This window comes from Callithrix jacchus, chromosome 21 (assembly GCF_049354715.1).
Source record: "Callithrix jacchus isolate 240 chromosome 21, calJac240_pri, whole genome shotgun sequence".
Classification (NCBI taxonomy): domain Eukaryota; kingdom Metazoa; phylum Chordata; class Mammalia; order Primates; family Cebidae; genus Callithrix; species Callithrix jacchus.
This window is the reverse complement of record NC_133522.1, coordinates 49688870-49715315: the sequence shown is the minus strand read 5'-3', so window position 1 is coordinate 49715315 and position 26446 is coordinate 49688870. Positions and strand designations below refer to the sequence as shown.

Here is a 26446-nt window from a genome sequence, read left to right as displayed (position 1 = left end):
TCCCAGCGGGCAAACACAACATGATAAAAATGACTCCGTGACTCGTAAGAGGACCACGCTGAGCCAGTGGGGCTAAAGGTCTCTAAAGACAACAAAGTCACTGCAGGAAAACCCAAGAACAGGGAGGGAACACATTCGGAACCCAAGAGCCGAGCCAGGAGGGAAGGCTCCAGCTCCGTGACAGAGGCAGCAGCCCAGGGCAGAGCATCAGGGCCCACAGGCGGCCCCAGGTACCAGAGCTCGGCAGTGAGGAGGGTGTCCAGGTAGAGGGAAGTACAGAACAAAAGGTGAGGCCTCAAGTGAGATGAAGGAATTGGGGGCTGGCACAAGGTGTCAGGGGCCAAGCAGGGCACAAAGGGCACCCCCAGACCGAGATGTCCTCATAAGGGTATGCAGATCAGGTGAGGTGAGGAGGCAGTCTGCGACAGGCACCGGGCCAGCCAAGTGCGAGATCGGGCAGCCGCCTGCTGGGAGCAGAGCATCAGTGACAGGACAGTCAGCCACAGAGGGATCTCTCCCATCAGAAGCACGTGGAGGAGAAGCACATAGTGAAGGGAGAAAGGATCACCTTTGCAGAGCTGGACTGGAATGGGCTCATATGTATACGTGTGTATGTACATACATAAGCAGCCACACATGGAAACAGATGTAAACATGTGCATGTACGTGTGGGTGCACACATGCGATCTCCACCCATGCCCCCTGAGAGCCCACCAGCAAAGCTCTCCCCAGCTCCAGGTCCTGATTTCTAAATACAGTTCCCCACTAGAAGGAGCCAGGGCTGAGCCCTGAAAGGCAGCAAGAGAAGAGGATGAGCCCAGAATGCCCCGTGTTCAAAAGTACTCAAAGAATTAGTACATCTCAGGAGGCCACAGAAGCCAAATCCAGAACAATCTGCAAATCAATGACATTAATTATTCATACTATGATAGTAACAGATTATACTCCATCAAAGACTACAAATCAATGAGTGAACTGCTTCCAGCCAAGATGCCTTTAATCCAGGGACTGGGTCACACCACTGCCTGAAGCAAAACAAACAAAACGAAACCACACACACACACGCACGCACGCGCACACACACACACACACACACACACACACACGGCAGGCACCACTGCCTGAACCAAAACAAACAAAACGAAACCACACACACACACACACACACACACACACACGGCAGGCACCACTGCCTGAACCAAAACAAACAAAACGAAACCACACACACACACACACACACACACACACACACGGCAGGCACCACTGCCTGAACCAAAACAAACAAAACGAAACCACACACACACACACACACACACACACGGCAGGCACCACTGCCTGAACCAAAACAAACAAAACGAAACCACACACACACACACACACACGCACGCACACACACACACACACACACACGGCAGGCACCACTGCCTGAAGCAAAACAAACAAAACGAAACCACACACACGCACGCACGCACACACACACACACACACACACACGGCAGGCACCACTGCCTGAACCAAAACAAACAAAACGAAACCACACACACACACACACACGCACACACACACACACACGGCAGGCACCACTGCCTGAAGCAAAACAAACAAAACGAAACCACACACACACACACACACACACACACACACACACGGCAGGCACCACTGCCTGAACCAAAACAAACAAAACGAAACCACACACACACACACACACACACACACACACACACACACGGCAGGCACCACTGCCTGAACCAAAACAAACAAAACGAAACCACACACACACACACACACACACACACACACACACGGCAGGCACCACTGCCTGAAGCAAAACAAACAAAATGAAACCACACACACACACACACACACACACACACACACGGCAGGCACGGTGGCTCGTGTCTGGAATCCCAGCACTTTGGAGGCCAAGGCGGGTGGATCACTTGAAATCAGGAGTTCAAGACCAGCCTGGCTAGCATGCTGAAATCCCATCTCTACTAAAAATGAAAAATTACCTGGGTGTGGTAGTGCACACCTGTAATCCCAGCTCCTCAGGAGGCTGAGGCAGGAGAATCACTTGAACCTGGGAGGTAGAGGTTGCAGTGAGCCAAGATCCTACTACTGCACTCCAGCCTGGGTGACACAGCAAGACTCTGTCTCAAAACAAAATTTTAAAAACCACACACAAAACACCAAGAACCAAGGAACATGAATCAGTGGTTTTCAAGACCATGGACACGGAGGAACAAAGGACAATGATGCCTCCCTGCAACCCTTAGAGATGGGAAGCAAGCCCAGCAAGCCCTCCAGGTATGGAGCGGAAGCCTGGAGACTCCCTGAGTTGAGGACACAGAGCTGAGTCTGGGGAGATCAGGACAGCTACAGTTCCTAGACTGTGTTCAGGAGAGGAGAGGTACCAGAGAGTCCTGGAGACTGCACAGGGCCCTCGAGTATTCCACAGGGAACTGTCGAGTAAGTGCGTGTGGGAACCACCCAGAGCTGGAACAAAACCCGCAGACACCATCAGAGGCACCCATGCTTGGCACTCACACAGGGCAGAGAACGGGGCTGTCCGCATGGGCCAGTCTGGAAAAGCAGAGGAACTCAAGACCAGCTTGCCTCGGCTGTAAGGAATAATTTGCCCTGGACTGACCACTCATCCAGACCCATCAAATCATAAAGCTATACTCAAAAGGAAAAAAAATCAATCAATAGAAATAGCCCCAGCAATGACAAAGCAACTAAAAGAGTTACAGTAACTACTGTCACTTAGTTACTTCATATGTTGAGGAAGGCAGAGGACTGAAGTGAAGCAGACACATGGAAGATACTTAATTAAGAAAAAGACCCATATGGAACTTTTAGAGACAAAAACCTCAACATCTAAAATGAAAAATATACGAAGTGGAACAAGAGCTGATTAGACACTGCAGAAGAAAAGGTTAGCATGAAGACAGAGCAGCAGCAATTACCCAAATGAAACACCAAGAAAAGGACTAAAAAAAAAACAGATTATCAGTGCGTTATGGAACTTCAAGTAGCATGCATATATACACTTAGAGTCCCCAGAAGAGGGAGCGGAAGAAAATATCTGAGGAAATAATGACCAAAAATGTTCTAAATCAGGCCACAAGCAGTGGCTCAGGCCTATAATCCCAGCACTCTGGGATCACTTGAGGCCAGGAGTTTGAGACCAGCCTGGCCAACATGGCAAAACCCAATTTCCACTCAAAATACAAAAATTAGCCGGGTATGCTAGGGCGCGCCTGTAATTCCAGCTGCACGGGAGGCTGAAGCGTAAGAATCGCTTGAACTCAGGAGGTGGAGGTTGTGGTGAGACAAGATTGCACCACTGCGCTCCAGCCTGAGTGATAAAGTAACACCCTGTCTCAAAATAGAAAAATGTTCTAAATGAGATCAAAACTATAATCCAGGCAGTCTGAATCACACTGCGACGAAGGGGTAGGTGGTGGGATCTCACCATGGGTCCAAGTAGCCCCTTCTCTGCCTTGCTTGCCTGAGCTTCAGCAGAATTCGAAATGGCTGGCGTTAAGGCTGGGAAGGGCTCCAGAAAGGCCAAGACAAAGGCCGTTTCCCGCTTGCAGAGAGCCGGCTTGCAGTTCCCAGCGGGCCGTATTCATCAACACCTGAAATCCAGGACCACCAGTCCTGGACATGTGGGCACGACTGCCACTGTGCACATGGTGTACATGCAGCCACCCTGGAGTACCTCACCAGGAAATGCATCAAAAGACTTAAAGGTCAAGTGTGTGACTCCTCGTCACTCGCAACTTGCTACTGACGGATTTGAAGAGTTGGATTCTCTCATCAAGGCTACAGCTGCTGGTGGCGGTGTCATTCCACACAGCCACACACCTCTGACGGGGAGAACGCATAACAGAAAACGTCTAAACGACGCCCGACTCCTTGTTCTCTCAGGACTCTATATGCTGATTCCAGCGGACTGCATCTTTGTGAAAAACACAATTTTGCCATTTTGTAATTCTATTTGAGCAAGCTGGAAGTTTAATTAGCTTTCCAACCAACCAGATTTCTGCGTTCAAGTCTTAACCATATTTAAGTGTTCCTGTGGCTTCAATGAAGCTGTTGAATCTGAAGTAGTAGGTTTTGATTGTTTTTTAAAAAACTATTTGGATCTAATTGTGATGCAGAAGTTATAGCAGCAAACACCTGGTTTTATACAGACATTATTTCCACTCTGGTGGGCAGGCTCAATAAAGGTCATGTCCTGATAAATAAATAAATAAAACTATAAACCCCAAAACCCCAAGCACAAGAAATAGGAAGAAATTTGCACCAAAGCATACCATCATCCAAATGTTAAAAACCAACATAAAGAAAAAAAAACCTAAAACGCAAAGAAAAAAAGTCACTTTATATGCAAAATAACAAAAACAATACTCAAAGATTTATCATGGGAAACAACAGAAGCCAAAAGATGTGAAACATCTTCAAGTTCCAAAAGAAAAAAAAACTGTCAAACTAGAATTTCTCAACGTACAAAAGCCAGAAGAACTTATCAAACAGACCTGCACGACAAGCAAGGTTACAGAAACCCTGAGTCAAAGGACATCCAGGCCAGAGGAAAACCTGGATCTGCACACAGGAAGAGAGAGACAGCAATGGAAATGGCAACTGGGTGGGTCAATACACGCCATGCCTCACACTTGTCATCCCAGCACTTGGGGAGGCCGAGGCGGGCGCATCACCTGAGGTCAGGAGTTCAAGACCAGCCTGGCCAACAGGGCGAAACTGGTCTCTACTAAAAACACAAAAATTTAGCTGGGCATGGTGGCAGGTGCCTGTAATCCCAGCTACGTGGGAAGCTGAGGCAGAAGAATCAGTTGAACTGGAAGGTAGAGGTTGCAGTGGGCTGAGATCTCACTACTGCACTTCAGCATGGGTGACAGACTTAGACTCCGTCACAAAAGAAAAAAAAAAAAGACCTATTTTTCTATTTTTAATCTCTCCAAGGCATAACTATTTAAGGCAAAAATATTAACAATGCACTATGGGGTTTTAACACATATAGAAAATGTATGACAATAATAACAGGCTGGGAGGAAGGGAAAGTAAATGATACAAGTTTACAAAGTTCTAATACCAGTGTCAAGTAATATACTACTACTTGAAGGAAGAATACGGCAAGTTAGATGTACTCCATAAATCCTAAATATTATCAACTTACTCCTTTTTTAAACAGATGATAATAAGACTGAAAAAAGAAACATGCTCTCTATTAGATGTAATTTTAAGGTAAAAAAGTCTCATTCCAAATGGCCAGGAAAGTTTTGACTAACAATAAAAATGTAAAATTTTTATGAAATTAAAGGGCAGAAAAAAGTCATAAAAAAATGGAAAAACATATATGCCATGTTCCCTGATTCAAGATGACTCATGATTAAAGTTCTTCTCAAATGAATTAAGAACATATTCAAGGCAATCCTCATCAAAACGCCTCCAACCTTCTCTTTCAATGGATATCGCATTTCTCTCCTGCGGTGTAACAAGCCACTCCACACTGTAGTGATTTAAAACTTTCTTTTGCTCACAGATCTACAACCTACAGAGGATATGGTGGGGACCCAGGTCTCTGCTCCACCTGGCGTCAGCGGTATGTGGAGGCTGGAAGCTAACACACACACAGCAGGACTCAGCTGGGACAGGCTGAACACCTCTGGGTGGCCTTCCCACGGGGCTGCTCGGCTTCCTCACGGCACGGTGGCTGGGCTCTAAGAACAAGCATCCCGAGAGAAGCCAGCAGAAGACATGTTATCTTCTCTTACTTCATCTCCAGTATCACAGTGCTGCTTCTGCCCCAGTCAGAGGCTCACCCAGATTGAACTGAAGGAAACACAGGCCCAGCCTTTCAACAGAGGGAAGTCACTGTCACATAGAGAGGAGCATGTGGAACGGGTATGCTGCTACAGCCATCTTCAGAAAATAAATTTGGACACACGACATGTGGAAGGGAAAATGTAGACAGCCACAAGGTTTATTTTAAAAGAAAGACACGGACACATATTATAAAAGCGTAATAATTAGGCCGGGCGCAGTGACTCAAGCCTGTAATCCCAGCACTTTGGGAGGCCGAGGAGGGTGGATCACGAGGTCCAGAGATCGAGACCATCCTGGTCAACATGGTGAAACCCCGTCTCTACTAAAAATACAAAAAAAAAATTAGCTGGCCGTGGTGGCGCGTGCCTGTAATCCCAGCTACTCGGGAGGCTGAGGCAGGAGAATTGCCTGAACCCAGGAGGCGGAGGTTGCGGTGAGCCGAGATCGCGCCATTGCACTCCAGCCTGGGTAACAAGAGCGAAACTCCGTCTCAAAAAAAAAAAAAGTGTAATAATTAAAAGTCTGATTCTGGCACAGGATAGACAATGATCAATAGAACCACAGTGTCTAGAACATTTTGCATACAGGATGTTGGTTTAAAAAAAAAGGTGACATTCCCAGTAAGTGGAGAAAAGACACACTATTATGAAATGGTGTTAGGCCAATTTGCTATGCATTCAGACAATAAAATTAGACCCTCAAGCCCCAAAGCTCCTACCCACATAAAAATAACTTGAAGCTATACAGGTCCCAATACAAAATATCAATTACAAAATTATTGCAAGAAAATACAGAAAATCAGCCATCTTCAGACAGACAAGGCCTCCCTAAGCAAGATACACTACTCAAAAGCCATTCTGTAAATGACATATTTCAGTCCATAAAAACTGCAATAGTTTTAAATACCTAAGCACCAAATGATACGTCAACCACTCATACGAAACGAAAACTACAGGAGGTGCAAGAGGGACAGAAACGCACCAATAATGGAAGACTTTACCACACCACCGTCAGTCAAGGACAGGCCAGATGGACAAAGCTTAAAATACAAATGACCTGAACAACACAAGCAGCAAGACAGGTCTTACAGATAAACACTTAACACTACAATCTGGAAACAGAGAAAATACATTCTCAAACACTCATGAAATGCCCACAAAAACTGATCCTAATAGTCAAATTTATAACATTTTAAAAATAAGTTTTATAAAGCAGAGATATAAACACTTTCTGACCACAATGCAATAAAGCTAGAAATTTCTAAACAAACATTTTTTAAATCTTTTTTTCCCCTGGAAATTAAAAAGCTTTCTGCTAAACAACTATTTAATGAGAGGGAAATACAAATCAAAAATAAATAATTTCTGAAAAATGATAAAACAATGGGATACATTTAAAGTAGTAACCAGAGAAAAATTCATACATTGAAAGACCTGTATCAGTAAAATTTTAAGAATGAAAGTAAATGCATTTCAAACTCCCAAACACTAGAAAATGAACAAAGTAAACCATGAGAAAACAAAAAGGAAATAATAAAAATGAAAGTAGAAAATGAGGTAGAAAACACATAACAAATATTTCAAAACTAACAATAAATCAGATGAATACATTAAAATCCTGGTTCTCTGGTGGTAGGAGGAAATCGAACTAGCTAATTTAATCAAGGAAGAAAAAGAGGAAGCACAAATGCACAAAATAGGAAATAATGATGAGGGCAGAGCACGGTGGTTCACGCCTATAATCCCAGCACTCTGGGAGATCACCTGAAATCTGGAGTTCGAGACCAGCCTGGCCAAGATGGTGAAGTCCCCTCCCTACTAAAAATACAAAAATTAGTCAGATGTGGTGGCAGGAGAATCACTTGGACCTGGGAGGCAGAGGTTGCAGTGAGCCAAGATCGCGCCACTGCATTCTAGCCTGAGTGACAGAGCGAGACTCAGTCTCCAAAAAATAAAAAAGAAATAATGATGAGAAAATAACTACTGACAGGACATTTTAAAAGTCAAAAAAAAAGACTACTTTGTATATTTCAATGAAAATAAGTTTTAAAACTTAACTGAAATATGTAATTTCCAAGAAAAATGTAGTTTATCAAAATTAACAAATGGCTAAAACAGACCAATTTTCATCAAAGAAATACAAAAAAGTACCTGGCCCAGCTAGTTTCCCAAAATTCCATCAAATCTTAGAGATCAGATAGTTCCAGTGCTACATAAATTACTTCAGAAACAGAAAGTACGTGAAAACTTCCAAATTTTTAATGAATTAAGTAGAACATCAATACCTAAACCTCATAAAGAGAGCATAAGGCCGGGCGAGGTGGCTGACGCCTGTCATCCCAGCACTTTCGGAGGCCAAGGCAGGTGGATCACAAGGTCGGGACTTCAAGACCAGCCTGGCCAATATGGTGAAACCCCATCTCTACTAAAAATACAAAACTTAGCCGGGCATGGTGGCGTGTGCCTGTAGTCCCCGCCACTCGGGAGGCTGAGGTAGGAGAATTGCCTGAACCTAGATGGCAGAGGTTGCAGTGAGCTGAGATCGTGCCACTGCACTCCAGCCTGGGCAACAGACTCCGATTAAAAAAAAAAAAAAAAAGAAAGAGCATAAAACAAAAGTTACTGATCCACCACTTCAGCACATGTGAATTACAGATGCAAAAATTCCTAAATAAAATGTAAGTGATAGACTCCAATACCACATTAAGAAAATAATACTATGTCTAAGTGGGATTTATGTCACTAAGTGGGAATGCACACATAGTTCAATACTGAACCATCACAGCTCTAGTCCCAGCACTTCAGGAGGCTGAGGCAGGAGGACTGCTTGAGGCCAGGAGTTTGAGATCGGCCTGGGCAACATGGTAAGATCCTGTCTGTACTAAAGGTACAGGAAGAAAAGCCAGACGTGTCCCAGCGACTTGAGAGGATGAGGTGGGAGAATCACTGAGCCCGGGAGGTCAAGGCCACGCGACCCAAGAACCTGCCGCTGCACTCCAGGCTGAGCAACAGAATTTTAAAAATCTCTAACAAAGTAAACTGCAAACACAAAAGTAGACCTGCACAGAGGAGAGACATCCCGTGTTCCTGAGCACGTCTCAACATCTTGAATATGTTAGTTCTGTACATGGGAATGTATAAACTTAGTTTGATCACAACAAAAATACCTAAATTAAACACGCAGAAGTAACTATGAAACCTTGAAAAGGATGACGCTGAGGGAGACGTTAACACACCCTTTGATATACACTGTCCAAAGGGAGAAGCTTAGCTGCACAAATCTGGAGCTGTTCTCAGCAGGTTTGTTCCTAGATGTGGCATGTGTGTAGCAATCCTGAAACTATCTTATGCATATTGTAGCATGGAACAAATAAGTAAGTGTGTTGATGCTGTTGAGAGCAGAAATAAATGAGACCGAGGCAAGCCAGAGCCCTCCGGACTGTAACATCACAGACATCAGTGTGATCCAAGCAGCTCTGTCCACTGAAAGGGTGCAGAGGGAGCCACACCCCCACCGCAGCGAGCACACCTGCTGCAGAAGAACCAGGTCTCGCGGAGACACAGCTGATGCCAGCACAAGGGCAACGACCTCCCAGAACATAAAACATCTTGGTAAGCCACAAATGATTAGAAAGTGCTCAGAAGAACACAGGATCCAGCCTGAAGTGACTCTTGATGGCCAAATCTGGGACAACGTGAGCGTCAGAATAAGCAGAGGTGACTGCTCTGACCACTGCCTGAACGGAAAGCCCCGTGGGCACTCCCCAGATGGGCTGATGGAGGTGGGTAGAAAGGTCAGCACCCTTGGTAAAGACTGGCTCAGGAAAGATTCGCCGCAGGGTGAGGGGCAGGACACTTACGTGGTCCGAGTGGCTCCCCAGAGATGGCTTACTGATCGCAGAGGGACAACAGCCCCGCACCAGGGAGAAACGGAACAACACCTGAAAGGAGTGACTGCATTCAACGTTACCAACCAGGGCTTACGGAGAGAAGAGCTGGCACTGAAGGCCAGGGACAGCATCCTTCTCGGGGCTGCTCACGGGGCTGGCCCTGGACTGCCTCTGGGAACCTGGACAGGGAAAGGGTCCCCAGCCCTTGTGGTAAGAGGAGCTCAGCAGGCCTGCACCATCGCTGCCCTCAGCGCGGTTTATGCTAAACTCTTGCTTTCTGGAGCTGTGGGCTGTCAGTGCACGCCAGGCAGAGGCGGCCTAAGGAGCAGCCGATGAAAGCCCTGGGCACAGAGGCTCTGGCAGGCTTCCCTGGTGGAAAACACCTCCTGTGTGTCCTCACTCGCTGCTGGGGATAAGCCCCGCCTGTGTGGCGCCTCTGGGAAAGGACGCAGAGCAAAGTCAGCAGAGAAGCGGTGCCTAGGGTGAAATCTGAGGAAAACCAGGTGCAAACTTACAGCTCCTGTCTCAAATCGCAAACAACTTCCTCCACGCCTCAGGTGAAGGCTACAATGCCATGGTGTGTAATAATCCACATATTTTCTATGCTGCTAAATCTTGCTTTATTTAAGTCAAAGTACACAGGAAGAAATGCCCCACTGCATTTTCTCTTGGTTCACGACAGGAGAAGTGTGTCAAGAAAGAAAAGGTTCTTTCTAGATTCATGAACACACAACTGGAAAATACAAATACAGGCTGTGGCGGTGGTGGCGCTGACACCCACTGGTTCCACAGAGAGTCATGGGGCACCTCCTGCCCAGGCACGGCAACGGGGGAAGGACATGGTCCTGGCCTCAGGGGTCACATGCAGGCAGAAGAGACAACACAGATAACCAAGGACAATGGAGCCAGGACAGGAACATGGGAGTCACGAGAACAAAACATAGCTGAGGCTCCGCCTAGCAGCCACGGGCAGAGGGAGACAGCTCCCAAGACTCGGGACACAGGAACAGGACTGTGCTGGGGGCCAAAGTGAGCACAGCAAACACGCAACAGCAACCCCCAACACTTGCCCCAGGAAGGAAGGGACAACCCAAACACAGTACATGAAAAAGTGCATTTGAAAAATGCCGGCTGCCTCCACGAAGCCCAGCCTCATCAATTCTCAACCCCATCCCACCGCGCTTCCTCCCTCCCTGATACTTACACAGCACTCTGTCCAGTAAATATGGAGGAAAGGAAACGTGAGCAGAGCTTTGTTTCCTTCTTTGGGCAGCAGCTCCTCTTTGAACTGAACGAAGTTAGACTCCAGGTGAATCATCTTGGGAGCCCGGCCATAGGACCTGTGAACAGTTATTTGAAGTCGCTGAGCAAACAACTGAGCGACATTCGTCAGAAGAGGGCGCACACACAACAAATACCGTCATCGCATCCATGAGTCCAGGCACACAGACCGACCCGAACTCGTAACTACACTGTTCTGCTGAAAATCACTGTGCGTTACTTTAAACAGAGTTCATGTGTACGTGTCAAGGCTCTATTTCCATAAAATCTTTCGTTTTCCTCAAGGACACAGGCACAGTAACACATTCACCCAAGTATTCCATTTAACCAGGGCCGCTACAGACTTCACAATGGGTTTTAGTGTAACTGAATCTATAATTATGTCACCATCAAAGAAGAAAAATGTGTCCCAAATGTCCAAAGTGTAGCTTTAACTTATGAAAGCTTTAGGGCTGCCTTAGTATTTTTGGAAAGACTCGTATTTTATCCAAGAAACAAAATTACTTGGTGTAAGATAACAGATTTTTGTTTGCAGAGCACAAATAATATAGCAGTACAAACCTCTATTTTATTCTCAACCCAAGAAGAAAGAAGCCATCAAGAAATCCCACAAGCCCCTGCATCTTCTCCAAGGCTCTCGGTGACCTAATGATGCTTCTAAAAGGGAACGCACCGCACGGATCTCCGTGCCACACCTGTTCTTCTCACGGCTAGCAGCTGCGTCTCTTCTGAATGTTATAGCTGAATTTTGTTTTTTTATCCAATCTAAGGATGGTGTGTTTACTAAGTTAAAATCAACCATCATTAACGTGATTACGCTGATGCTCAAATATGTGCATTTCCTATTTGCCAGCTCTACTTTTCCCTGTCCTCTGGGAGATTAATCGTTTTCTTTTTCCATCTTTCGTCTCTGCCAGTCTGAAAGTCTTACCATCTATTTCTATTCTACCACTGGCTGCACTTTCATTCTTAGTATGTAACATAAGGTTTATTACAAAGACTAAAGTTGAAGTCTATCCTCCCCTTCTCTCTGTTCTGCTTCACACACATCTGAAATTTTAGATTATTTTTAAATGACATCTTAACTTCAGTGAAACATGCCATGTTGCTGGCAGACACTGCTCACCCTGGGTCTCTGGGTTCATTTTCCTTCATGCTGGGACACACCCTTTCATGACTCAGAGATCAGCTTTCTGATCTCACAGGTGTCTGAAAATACTGTTATTCTCTTCAGTGCACCTGTCTCCACATCAGGACAAGCAATGAACACGGGAACTGATGGGGCTCCGCGGTAGACATGAATGGCTTTCTGCTCACAGAAGCAATGAAGCAGCAACCCCAGCCATCCTGGGCCCAGCACGGCCACCGGAGGCCCAGAGGAAGAACTTATCAGCACCAGTGGCTGACGAAAGGCCCTCAGGGTGGGAAGCTGTGACACCGGCTTCACTCTGGACAACACTGAGAATGATAGAGAATTCTAGGGTCTGGGTATTTTCCCTCAGGACTACGAGGGGGCTGCTCGTAAATGTATTTTATGTTGCATTTTAAATGGTGCTGTTAGAAGCTCTATATTTGGTTCTTCTCCCGCTTCTGATTCCCTGGCGTGGTTTTCTGTTTGCTTTCTTTTCTTCATTGTACTTGATAGTCACCAGGCTCCTGCAGTCCCTGACCCTTCTGGAAGAATGTTGACAGCCGTTCTTCAGACGTCCCCTGTCCTCTGTGCCCTCCACTCTCCTCTGAGGCGCCATTCAGGGAGATCCCAGGGCTTCTCAAGCCATCCTCCAGGGCCAGCTTTTCTCCATGTTCTCCCGCTCCTGCTCTTAGCACTGATCTCCAGCGTCTCTAAGCCCCATTCTCCCAGCTCACTGATTTGCTCTTCAGCTCTGCAGCTTGCTCAGCACATCTGGCAAACTTTGTTTCAAGTTTCATTTCCTAGATCCAATCAATTAATTTTAAATTTATGCTTTTTATCAAAGTAATAAATACATACAATTTTATTTTATTTAATAAATAAATAAAACTCCAACCTCTGCCTCCTGGGTTCAAGCAATTCTCCTGCCTCAGCCTTCCAAGTAGCTGGAATTACAGGCATGCTCCACCACACTCAGCTAATTTTGTATTTTTAGAAGAGACAAGGTTTCACCACCTTGCCCAGACTGGTCTCGAACTCCTGACCTCAGGTGATCCACCTGCCTCAAACTCCCAAAGTGCTGGGATTAAAGGCGTGAGCCACCGCACCCAGCCAAGATACATACTTCAATACAAAGAGTACTAAAAAGGTTTTCTCTCTCTCCTTCTTTACCCTCTCACCCCCCACCAACACATACACATCCATGTCTTAGTCTGCTGTCTGCTGCTGTAACAGAATATCTCAGGCTGCGTAAATTATAAGCAAGAGAAGGTATTGCGCTCACACTTCTGGAGACTGGGAAGTCCAAAGATCAAGGTGCCAGATTATGTGAGGTCACTCTGTTTCTTTAGAACTGAGGCTTTTAACTTGTGCTACTTCGCTTGTTCACATAAATGTCTGAACAACATATACTTACTTAAAAATGTACTTTTTTTAAAAAAATGAAGAGAGGGGGCACGAGGTCAAGAGTTTGAGACCAGCCTGGCAAACAGAGTGAAACCCCGTCTCTACTACAAATACAAAATTTAGCCCAGTGTGGTGGCATGGGCCTGTAGTCCCAGCTACTCAGGAGGCTGAGGCAGGAGAATCACTTGAAATCGGGAAGCTGAGGTTGCAGTGAGCCGAGATCTCGCCACTGCACTCCAGCCTGGGCGACAGAGTTAGACTCCATCTCAAAAAACAAAAAAAATAAAGAGAGGAATACAGGCAAAAAACACACAACCCATACCTTCTCCATTCCATTGGTTCTCTTGGAAGCTGCTGAGAGAGCGTTGGATAAACAGAGGTAAATAAATTCTGATCTCCAGCACCTATAAAGGGAACAAAGAGAAATTTAGTTACCACATTTTTAGGCGAATACAAGGAAAATGGGCTCTAAAGTTTATGAAGTTGGTATTGTTAGATCATTTTACGCTTAGTAAAATGATATTGCAAGACTCTTCTGTATCTGTGCCTCTATATAACAAATCTCAGGAACACCCAGCATGGGGCCGCTGTGGTGAAACTGGACCCTCATGATACCTCCGTGGGGGGGTGTAATTTTCCCCACAAAAAAAACGGGGATCAGAGAAGGTGAGTAACTTGCCCCAAGGACACAAAGCTAAGGAGAGACAGAGTCGGCTCTACCTCAGCCAGAGCTGCGTTCCACAGCCCCACTTTCTCCCAGACAGCCAAAAATTCATGCAGAAAAGGAAACCAAACTTCACCAAAATCAGCTCACTGTTCAACCAAATGCCAGAAAAACCTACAATTTATAGGTGGCTCCCCATGTGCAAATATTACACAAGGCACCTGCCAGGCACCCTCTCATTCTGTCCTCCCCGTGACTCCTGGAGGGGAAGGCACAAACACGACCCCAATTCACAGATGCGGAAAGTCAGCTTTGAAGGCCAACGTGCTCGGCGCACAGACCTGACAGCGACAGACACGGGTCAGGACTCCAGCTCGCAGCCGGCTTTACTCTGCACACTCAGTGTTCGTTCAGCTCTTCTATCTTCACTTTCACAGAAATGAAAATCGATTTTGTTCTCATCAAATGACAAAATAACTGTATTACACTTAAGCTAAAAAAGAACCTTTTAATATAGATGACTCAAATTCTTATACTCAAGAGGATCCTCTTTAGGTTAGTAAAACCATTTTCCAAATTGCTTGTATATCGACCTTTATGAAATCACTGTGAATTGATGGGTGCCATTAACACATCTGCTTCTTTTGCCATCAAGGACCTAAAAATAAAAAGCCTCCTGAAACTCATATAATGGAATCAAGTCACTGGGAAAGGGTAATGACATTTCTGGGCAGATGGCATGGTGAGCGGGCAGGGTGCTGGGAGCCTCACTGCCTGGTCCCATCTCAGTTCCATCACTCATCAGCTGACTACACCTGGGGAGACCGTTTACCCGTCCTGTGCCTCCGGGACAAGGGAAATGGGGAGATGAGAAGAGCTCGGCCAGAGCGGCTACGGTGAGGATTAACTGAGTTAACACAGTCACCTCAAATAAGGCGTGGCACGCAGTGGCTACAAAGGGACTATCACCACATCTTGTTAACACAAAAACAACGCTTATGTTGGAACTTACCACTGCTCATCTTGTTCATTTATTTGATAGTCATCTTAGAAATCAATAAGAGAGGCCAGGCATGGTGGCTCAAGCCTGTAATCCCAGCACTTTGGGAGACTGAGGTGGGTGGATCACCTGAGGTCGAGAGTTCTAGACCAGCCTGACCAACATAGAGAAACCCTGTCTCTACTAAAAATACGAAATTAGCTGGGCATGCTGGTTCATGCCCGTAATCCCAGCTACTGGGGAGGCTGAGGCAGGAGAATCGCTTGGACCTAGGAGGAGAGGTTGCGGTGAGCCAAGATCGCACCACTGCACTCCAGTCTGGGCAACAAGAGCGAAACTCCGCCTCAAAAAAATATTAAAAAATCAATAAAAGAAGAAAATCTTTAGTTAGCTTCTGGTTTCTTTTTTTTTTATTTTTTGAGATAGAGTTTCGCTCTTGTTACCCAGGCTGGAGTGCAATGGTGCAATCTCGGCTAACCACAATCTCGGCTCACCACAACCTCTGCCTCCTGGGTTCAAGCAATTCTCCTGCCTCAGCCTCCTGAGCAGCTGGGATCACAGGCACACGCCACCATGCCCAGCTAATCTTTTGTATTTTTAGTAGAGACAGGGTTCCACCATGCTGACCAGGATGGTCTTGATCTTTTGACCTCGTGATCCACCCGCCTCAGCCTCCCAAAGTGCTGGGATTACAGGCTTGAGCCACCTTGCCCGGCCAGCTTCTGGTTTCTTAACTTTGATTGCCAATTTCTGTTGTCTTGTTACACAGTTCCAAGATTAATATATAAAAAATCATTACTCTTTGCTAAGTGGAAAGTAAGCCAACTAAATGGAAGCTTGTCCACTTCCACATGGTTTTCTATATAAAACTACTCTCTCTCTCTCTCTCTCTCTCTCTCTCTCTCTCTCACTGTCCTTGCAATACAGTTACTTCACGTAAGTACACAAATAACATTCATACAAAGTAGAAGAGGAACTGCCTCCGACACCCGCTCCAAGCTCTTCTTCCCGGGAGCCCGCTGTACAGTAAGACTCATCCATAAGGAGATTACCAAGCAGCAACATCTCTCGCATCCATCACGGATTAACTCTCTAATCAGTGTTCACCTGGAGATGTCCGGTCCAGCAGCACATTCACCCGTGGCAAAGTGTCATCTGACTTAAGTAGGGATCTGACCTGTGACCATCTGACCTCGGTTACCCGTCACGGGCTGAACTGTGTCCCACAAACATCTACCTGTTGAAGCCCTAACCTCCAGCACCTCAGAATACAAGCATGTGGAGATACGGTCTTCAGAGCTGATAAGGCAGTTCCGTTAAAATGAGGTCTTCAGGATGGGCCCTAATCCAACTGCCTGGTGTCTTTATAAGAGAGATTTGGCCACATAGACAGGAGGGACGCAGGATGGCCCCAGGAGGACACACAGGCCCACACTGCCGACGCCTGGACCTGGTCTCCAGAGCTGTGACGCAATGCATTTCTGCCAAGCCACGGACTGTGTGACTCTGTGATGGCAGCCCTAGCACACTAAGATAGTGCCCTGAGGTAGATCTGAAGGCCAAATTCTAACCCACTGAAGCTCTGCATTGATTGTGAAGAAACACCACAATTTTCTCAGCATATACAAGCATTATTTTAATATACTCTTAAATCTTCACACCAAGTCTTATGAAATTAGAGATGCCTTTGAAATGGGGTATGGAGAACCAGCACATGAAAGATGGGGAAGAGCTTAAGTGTAAGAGCCCAAAAGAATTCAATCTTGGCTCATGTGATAGGTAATTAAATTAACAACACAGACTTTGCAGTTTCCTGAAATAACCTGACCATTAAGCAGAAAGGTCACTAGAGCTCTGAGGGCTGAACTGCGAGACAGAGCACCGTCCTGCAGACGATGGTTCATTTTAATCCCACAGCAACAGAGGCATGAGCAAAACCAGTGAGAGTTCGGTTGCTGTTTTTCTTTTTTTTATTGCATTTTAGGTTTTGGGGTGCATGTGCAGAGCATGCAAGATGGTTGCACAGGTACACACATGGCAGCATGATTTGCTGCCTTCCTCCCCTTCACCTCTATCTGGCACTTCTCCCCATGCTCTCTCTCCCCAACAACCCAATTCGGTTGCTAACAAGGAAGCTACCAAGAGCCAAAACGGGGCTTGAGATTCATGTGCCCACATTCAGAAAATGCTGTTCAGAAAGTCACCAAGTTTACTGTTCTGACACAAGAGGCTGTTTATTAAGAGTCAACTCAGGCCATTTATTTCAGTAACTAAGATCTCCTTTTTTTGGTGACAGAGGAGCCCTAGGAAAATAATGTGTAAGAGCAACTCAAAACACAACTTCATTGCATACACGCCCCGCCCCTTTCCCTGTGCACCTCCACACCCACCAGTGGTTCTCATGCCAACTGGGGAGACAGGGAGATAAGTCAGGGAGATAAGGGGGTACAGCAGGTCAGGGAGCTGGGTGTGCAGATCCCCAGAGCGCATGGGTGCACAGCATCACTCTGGCTCAACAGCAGGCACTCGAGCCCCTGAATGGGAAGGAACATACAAAGAGGACAGCAAACAGCAGCCATGCAGAGGGACATGGGCACTCTGTGGAGGGTGCTGCCCAGACCCGCTAGACAGGCACCCAGGCTGAGGAAGGCCCAGTTCAGAGAATCCTTGGAAAGGGGAGCAGGGCTCTGGGGTCGGATTACATTAAGCAATCCGTTTTCTGGTCATTTATGCAGTTGTAATTGGATTTTCTGTTACATGCAATCAGATGACTAACACAGGCCTTAGCTATTTCCTAAATTATTACTGTATTCCCTGAGATTTTTACAAGCACACTTTCATGTATTACTTGTGTAATTTAAAACCTTTTATGTTCAAAGCAAATAAACATTAAACATGGCCGGGGAAAGAATTCAAAAAGATGACTTTAGAGATTTAGTGTAACAGGTTACATTTCAGTCAATTCAATGTCAGTCTGTTAGGCTGCCTAACAAAACACAATAAACCTAGGACGGCTTATCAGCAGCAGACGTGTATTTATCATCTCTGGAGAATGTAAGCCTGACACCAAAGCTTCAGCAGATTCAGTGCCTTGGTCTTGCTGTGCCTTCACATGGGAAAAGGGGCAAGTGAGATCTCTGGGCCCTCTTTCATAAGGGCACTAACCCCTTTTGTGGGGACTCCACTCACATGACCTAATCACCTCCCCAAGGCCCCATCACCAAATACCATCACATTAGGGTCAGGGAAAAGTTGCTAGTTAACAGAAGTCAAGAGAAGGGCACCTGTTTACTGTCCCTCTAGACAGCACTTTGCACACGCTGAACCCTCGTATGGAAAGCACCAGGAACTCCCCTAACTGGCCCAAGGTGAAGCAAATGAGCACCTAGGCTGGGATCTGAACCCAGGTAGCTCGGCTTGGGACTACATCCTGCTCTGTGCTCCTTTCCAACTTTAAGTTTACTACTCATTCTGCAGCAGTTGTTTTAACAATGGTTGGCTTGGCTAGGCACGATGGCTCACACCTGTAATCCTAGCACTTTGGGAGGCCAAGGCGGTGGATTACGAGGTCAGGAGTTCAAGACCACCCTGGCCAAGATGGTGAAACTCCGTCTCTACTAAAAATACAAAAAATTAGCCAGGCGTAGTGGCAGATGCCTGTAATCCCAGCTACTCGGGAGGCTGAGGCCGAGAACTGCTTGAACCCACGAGGCGGAGGGTGCAGTGAGCCGAAATTGCACCACCGCACTCTAGCCTGGGCAACAGAGCAAGACTCCGTCTCAAAACAACAACAACAACAAAAAGGTTGGCTGAAAATACGGGTTCCAAAGGCCTTGTGGACGGAGTGAACCCCAAGTTTCTCTGTAAATAATCAGTATGCTCAGTTCTTTGTTCTCCATTTTAAACTTTAACTTGCTTGTAGTTTCAGTAAACAACCTTTTCCACCAGTTCTAATCAGAACTGGTCCGGTCCCCGGCTCTGTCCCGACTCATCCTGGTCACCTGGCTCCAGTCGGCTGCTCCGGTCACCTGCTTTGACCTAAGTCACCCCTGGCTACCTGCTCTGACCTGCCTGTAACCATCCTTCCTGCCAAACTACCCACCCTGCCACTCCAACTTGTACCCCTTCTCTCTTTAAAATAGCCAATCCAGATTTCTAGACTGTGCGGTCTAACCGTAGCCAACAGAGGAACAACACAGCAGTAGGGGTGACCTGTGTCAGGAATAAGAACCCCTTCCCCTCCTTGTCCAGATGTGCGTCACCACTGCTCCATCCGTGCGGCGGACCCTTCTGCGGAATAAAGTGCCTTGCTGAGGAAAGGTATATTTGAGCACCACTTCTTCTGCAGCACCAAAAATTTTACATGTGACAATCTTTTTCATTGTACCAATTCCCGAACACGCAAAGCTGTGATAGTCTTACTTACCACGAAAGTATAAAAGGATCAGGAAGTTATAACCATGAGAGACTGGCAAAGAAAAACAGAATGTTCAGTCCGTTTGTCACTTTCCTAAAGACTTGACATTACATATTTTCAAAGACATTATTTTTATTTGGAGATTTATGTTGGAGAAAAAAATCTTGACATAAAGGAGTCTGAATATTTGTTGATACTCTCATACATTACAATTTTTCTTCAAATTCTTTAGTATAATCTTGGTAAGGGTAACAGAAAGTTTCCTAATAAAATGCATCTCTCACTTGATCTTAAACTGCTGAAGACACTGGCAGTGTTTCAGCCCGTTAGGAAGGCACTGTCCTCAGCCCTCTGCTAGGCTGTCATGTTTTAAAAGGCTAGCTTTATTCTGCAGGGCTTCCCAGGCCGCAGAGCACTAACGGGTGGGAAAGTCAGAGCGATGGTTTAGCTCAATCCAGGAGTGCTATGGGCTGAGAAAGAAGCTCGGCGTGGAGGGTGAAGAATGGCACAAAGTGTCCCGCATCTGGGGGCCTCAACCCGAGGCTGGAACATCTCCCAGCTGCGACTAACAGCAGTGGAGTGACTGGACTCGAACTGGAGATGAACTAATATTAAGTCCCCTCCAAGCAAGGTTCTGTGATTCTATTTCTGAACAAAAAAGTCAAGGGAAATGTGTAATTTATCTAAGATTTGCTTTACAGAAAATTTTCCAGAAATAACGATTCTTTAAGCCTATGAACAAAAGAAAGCTGCAAGCCACAGTTAGGCAGTTCATTCTTGTTTGAAAGCAACGGGTTAGAGAGGGCATTGTCTTCAAGCCCAAGAACCTATGTGCCTGCCCACAGACCATACATTCATTAATTTCTCCTCAATGGCTTTTGGTAAAACAGGCTTTCATATGGACAATAAAAAAATCCAAGGTCACAAACTGGGAAGTCATCTCAGCCTGCTCAATAATGCATAAAGTACATCTGCTATAATTCATGTATAATGTCGAGGCAGTAACGAAAATTAATGCTTCAGATTGGGAGCTCTTTCATGGCAAAAACTAACATCAAATGCATAATCGTGGGTATGGAAGCCTCCCCATCACTCCTCCCACAGTATCTGTCCGTGAAAGGCCTTCGCATCTGGAGGTGGGGGCAGGGAGTGAAGGTCAATGAGAAAGCATAAAAAAGGATCCAGATGTTATCCAGATTTTCTAGGTAGAAAGCAAGGTTCAGTCTATCCCCTAAAATGACGAGGCAACTGACTCCACACTTCTAGCATAGACACTGTCCTTCCTTCATTAGAAGGCACGGATTTGGCCGGGCGCGGTGGCTCACGCCTGTAATCCCAGCACTTTGGGAGGCCGAGGCGAGTGGATCATGAGGTCAAGAGATCGAGACCATCCTGGTCAACATGGTGAAACCCCGTCTCTACTAAAAATACAAAAAATTAGCTGGGCATGGTGACGCGTGCCTGTAATCCCAGCTACTCAGGAGGCTGAGGCGGGAGAATTGCCTGAACCCAGGAAGCGGAGGTTGCAGTGAGCCGAGAACGCCCCATTGCACTCCAGCCTGGGTAACAAGAGCGAAACTCCGTCTCAAAAAAAAAAAAAAAGAAGAAGAAGGAGGCACGGATTTGAGAAGCACAGCAAATGAATCCTCCCACAGTTCTACACCTCCAAGTCTGAAGGCCAAGTTTAAAGTACCCAGTACCCCCTGCCATTTCATCGCTGGCTTAACGTTTCGACCATTCAGGCTGGCTCTCCTCCAGGTACTTCCTGTGGTCTCTACCTTCCCTCTTAAACACACACACACACACACACACACACACACACACATGCACGCACACACGCCCTCTGCTGTTCTCTCCCCCAGCACCCAGTCTGTATGACAATACTACACTCTGTAGGTGGGATCAAAAGAAAACCCACACGTTAGTGTTCATCAAGTTTTCTGCTGTGTAAATTCACAGAAGAGAAACTGCTACACATAAAGGCCAGTCACCAGACAGAAAGCCCCAAAGTCTTTTTCTCTTTTAACTTAAAAGACAAGAACACACAGGCCAAGAATGCTAAGTTGTTGAATGAACTCTTCTAATCATGGAAACAAGTTGCCTTCTCCAGCCCTCAGAGATCAAACTTAAAATTCAAGAGTTTAAAAACAAAAAGACTGGAAAAATGCATGTAAGTACAAGAATACCGAGGAACCAGCCTCTAATAGTCTCTACACAGCACTACTCCAGCAGTTTGAACCACAGTACTGTATTTGTAAGTTAAAAAGAGCTCCTGCCCATTCCTGGCTCCCCAGTGCCTTAATGCCTTTAGACAGAAGGGTTCCCAAACGGCTCTTTCCCCAGACTTCCCCTCACCACAGCCTCTGTTCCAGGACAGCCTTCTCAGTGAGGCCTAAAGGCAGTTTGCCAACAGTGCAACCATTAAGGAGGGAGCTGTGGCAGCATACAGCACAGTGACATCACGGTTTACCTCAGCCCAGCAACCCCTCCTGCAGGGCTCCACCCCAACACGTCCGTTAGAAAAGTTACAGACAGACCATCTGTGCGCAACTACCGGAAATAATCAAAGACAAAACAACTCAAATTCCACCAAGGGACTAGCAGAATAAAGCACAGCACACATCTACATCACGGTCTTCCGAGCATGATGTCAACATACTCCTGGTGGGGAGTGGAGTCCGGGAGAAAGTGAGGCGAGAACAGGTCTGCAGCTAAGAGAGGGAAATACAAATATGTTTGAATGTTTTTATACAGAAGGGTAAACCGTAACAAATTGAGATGGAATACTTAGGAAGTCAGGAGGTGCATGGAGAGGACAGAATGTATGCAAGATTTCTTTAAATAGACCTCATTTTGTAGATTTAATTTTGGAAGTAAATATTTTATATAATTATAAAGCAATTAGATTTTTTAAAGGTTTTCCCTAAAAATAATCAGGAAAAATAAAACAAGTTAACCTAAATGCATACATATACATTCAGTAGTATACTCTGAGAGAGAGGAACTACGACACGTAACTTTAAAACTACAGTAAATTGATGGTTCATTCCTTGTGGGATATATCCAAATGCCAAGAAGGGTTGCCAGAAACAGTTCTAGATCGGTGTTCACTAGTCCTGTTGTTGATGGTGGAGTTAACGGTGTTATTCAGAGAGTGTATAATGCAGGATAAAGCAACTGCGCAATCCCATGATGCTCTATTCAGTGGCCCCTGGCCCTGCAGCACCGGCCCTCCTGTACGTTTGTTAGAAATGCTCATTCTCAGGCCCCACCCAGACCTGCTCATTCAGAAACAGGGAATGGATCCAGTCATCTGTGTGTGCACAAGCCCTCCAGGTGACTGAAGCGGCATGAGCTTGAGAACCTCTAACTCTGTCCTCCTCAAATACCCATGAGATTTGGGGTTTTCAGTGTGGAAAAAAGAAAACACAGAAGATGGAGCTGTTAACTAAAACTCTGCAGCCTTGAGTTTTAATCAAAAAGAATGAACTTATGATGTATTTTATCTTAAAAACACTAAAAAAACAACGAACAATTCCTAGGCCAGCACGGTGGTTCATGCCTATTATCCCAACACTTTGGGAGGCTGAGGCAAGTGATCACCTGAGGTCAGGAGTTTGAGACCAGCCTGGCCAACATGGTGAAACCTCATCCCTACTAAAAATACAAAAATTAGTCAGTCAGGTGTGGTGGCACGCACCTGTAATCCCAGCTACTCACTACACAGGACACTGAGGCACAAGAATCTCCTGAACCCGGGAGGTGGAGGCTGCAGGGAGGCAGAGGTTGCAGTGAGCCAAGATCATGCCATTGCCCTACAGCATGGGTGACAGAGTAAGACCCTGACTCAAGATAAAATAAAATAAAAATTCCTAGCTCTGTACATTGAAAAGGCCTCACAGCAGCTAGAAGCCCAAGCTTGCAGACTATGGTCTTGAAATACTATTTTTCACTAAAAGGAATCAGGGCTCCTTGGCAATTGCTGAGTGCAAATCAGAGCATTAAACGTACGAAATGAGCCCAGAACACCTTGTCGTGCTAGATAGGAGAGAATCCGACAAAGATGCCTATATCTTAGACGCCAACATGAACATGACTCTCCCTGGCCAACCTTCACACCAACAAGGCAGCAATGCAGTGGACTGAAACACATCCAGTGCATTCATAATGACACACTTCACAGCCACACGAAACCAATGACAAAAAGAATGCCAGCTCGTCACTTCGGAGGGAGGCTAGTGAACCAACGCGTCTTTAAAAGGGCTACGTAAAGGGAAAGAATTGGGCATGATGCCTCACTGTGCCACTGGGTAACCGACGACGATAAATTTGTGCACATACGTGTACACATGTATACACACACGCTTTTTACGGAACTATTGCAGCTAATAAATGAAAAAATAAATAGGGGAGCGGAATATCATTTTGCAACCTTAAGGGAATTAGTGATGCGAGAATAAACGGCTGCCGATTTCCAAAAGGAGAGGCAACCAGCCTTACGCACCTGCTGGAAGAACGCCACCACCTGTGACAGTCCTGCCGAGAAAAAATCCCCTGAAGCTGACCCAGCCTCCAGCTCCAGCCACCAAAGTCTAGGCGGTGGGACCTCTTCAGGACAAATGAGCCAGGTTCATCAAGTCATAAAGAAAAAAAAGATGGAAGGAACATGAAGATTTTAAGAGTCTTAAAGGTTATTTCTCTAAAAACTGTATTTGGATACTAATTCAAAAGTTTTAAAAACAGACAAAACCACACACTGGAAATTTAAACACTGAATATTTGGTATTAAGAAACGTTTTAGGGCCAGGCATGGTGGCTCACATCTGTAATCCCAGCACTTTGGGAGGCCAAGGCAGGAGGATCACCCAAGATCAGGAGTTCGAGACCAGCCTGGCCAACATGGTGAAACCCTGTCTCTACTGAAAATAGAAAAAAATTAGCCGGGCATGGTGACACTTGCCTGTAATCCCAGCTACTTGGGAATCTGAGGCAGGACAACTGCTTGAACCCGAGAGGTGAAGGTTGCACTCTAGCCTGGGTAATAAAAGGGAAACTCAAAACAAAACAAAAAAAGAAGAAGAAGAAGAAAGAAACTTTAGGTGTAATTTTAAAATACCATGAATGGAAAGGAAAGAAATTTAAAAATTAAAAAAAAAATACCACAGACTGGGTGGCTTAGAAAACAATCTTTTTTCTCTCTTAAAGACCCTATGAAAGAAAAAAAATAAATAGAAATTTATTTTCTCATAGCTCTGTAGCCAAGAAGCCAGAGATGAAGGTGTCAGTAGATTCGATTTCTGGTGAGGGCCGCATCACAGACTGCAGACAGCCACTTCCTTGCTATTATCCTCAGGTGGCCCTTCCTTGGTTCAAGGGCGAGGTGTCCCCTCACTCTTCCTCACCTAATCCCATAATAAAGGGTCCCTTCCTGACCTCATCTAACCCTAAGTACTTCCCAAAGACCCATCTCCTATTCCTAGCACACTGGGAGTCCAGGCCTCAGTGCGTGATGTTGGAAGGGACACATGCAGTTCATAACATCCATTCACAGATAAATTATATGTCTGAGATTCGCTTCAAAATAATGTAACACTGTGGAGAATGAGGGGTTGAGAGGAGCACGATTGGACAATTCACCTAAATGTTGAAGTTGGGTGAAAGGTTTGTCAGATCTCTCTATAATATTGTCTACTTTTATACATATTGCAAACTTCCATAATAAAATATGTGAAATGTTACAATTCCTCCATTTCCCTTATATTCTTTTCTTTTTTCCACAGTCCTGATCACCTAACATAATTTGTCTACTGTCTCTTTCTCGCTGAAATGTAAACTCTCAAAGGGTTGGGATCTTTGCTCTCTGCCATAACCCGAGCCCCTACAGCACAGTGCCTGGCATGGGACAGGAGCTCCGTAAACGTTTGCTTACTGAGGAGAACAGCCCAGCTCCTTCATACTCCATGCTGACAACCCAGGATCCAGAACAGACTACAGGAGAAGTAAAGACAGTGCTGAGCATCAAGTTCTCAGAATACGAATTTTGGAATGAGTAAGACTACACTAAAAATTTCTAGTGTATAGCTGACTTAATTCTTAGAATGCTGAAGTGACATTTTTATTTAATTCTATGGCAAAGGCTTTCTCAGAGGCATAATTTTAGGGACAAGCCTCCCCGCTTCCATGTGAGCAGATGGTGTCTGACTTCCCTCAGCACTTGGTAGAGGGGTCATCAGACGTCCTAACATTGGTCCAAGCTCTGCTACTGAACAGTTACATCACTCGTGGTCAGGCACAGCAAAGCCAGCCCTCAGCTCAACTTCAAAATGACTTCTGGAGGCCCTTCTCATGAACCTGGATGTTCAGAAACTTACTGACTGGTCTAGGTGAATGGAAAGTGCTCATGAATGGTATGCTACAGATTTTGTTAAAATTACTATCTAAATGGGTTGTCAGTTTCAAGGATCTGCTCAAAAATTTCAACCCTGAAATTGTTCCTTCTTTTTTTTTAAAGACAGGGTCTTGCTCTATCACCCAGACTAGAGTGAAGTGTCACAAACATGGCTCACTGCACCTTCGAATTCGTGGGCTCAAACAATCCTCTGGTCTGTCTCCCAACTAGCTGGGTCTCGAGGCACACACCATCACGCCCAGCTAACTCTGAAATGAATACAATGGCTTCAAACTGCCAACAGAGCTCAGTTAAAAATACGAAAAATGTCCAAACATACAATGGTCCCTGTGGTCCTTGTCACTGTTTTTTTTTTTTAATTTTGCAAACAGAGGCCTAAAATAATATTCAGAAA

The 26446-nt window shown here is 45.6% G+C and overlaps 1 protein-coding gene, 1 long non-coding RNA gene and 1 pseudogene across 9 annotated transcripts in view; 2 read left to right on the top strand and 1 right to left on the bottom strand.

Annotated features, from left to right (window-relative positions):
* The window catches only part of LOC144580679 (uncharacterized), a 218943-nt gene that overhangs the window by 156248 nt on the left and 36249 nt on the right, over positions 1-26446 (top strand). The window lies entirely within an intron of this gene.
* The window catches only part of TRAPPC10 (trafficking protein particle complex subunit 10), a 94843-nt gene that overhangs the window by 60836 nt on the left and 7561 nt on the right, over positions 1-26446 (bottom strand). For 6 of the 8 annotated variants that reach the window (XM_078358707.1, XM_035283223.3, XM_035283226.3 and 3 more), the window contains exons 2-3: positions 13885-13966; positions 10950-11085 (exon numbers count right to left, since the gene is read on the bottom strand). In XM_078358707.1, the coding sequence (XP_078214833.1) occupies positions 10950-11085; positions 13885-13966 (218 nt within the window). Of the gene's footprint in view, positions 1-2012; positions 2081-10949; positions 11086-13884; positions 13967-26446 lie in introns of all 8 variants that reach the window. The other 2 variants (XM_078358709.1, XM_078358710.1) reach the window with 1 other exon arrangement.
* Positions 3537-4010, top strand: LOC118149970 (histone H2A.Z pseudogene; annotated as a pseudogene).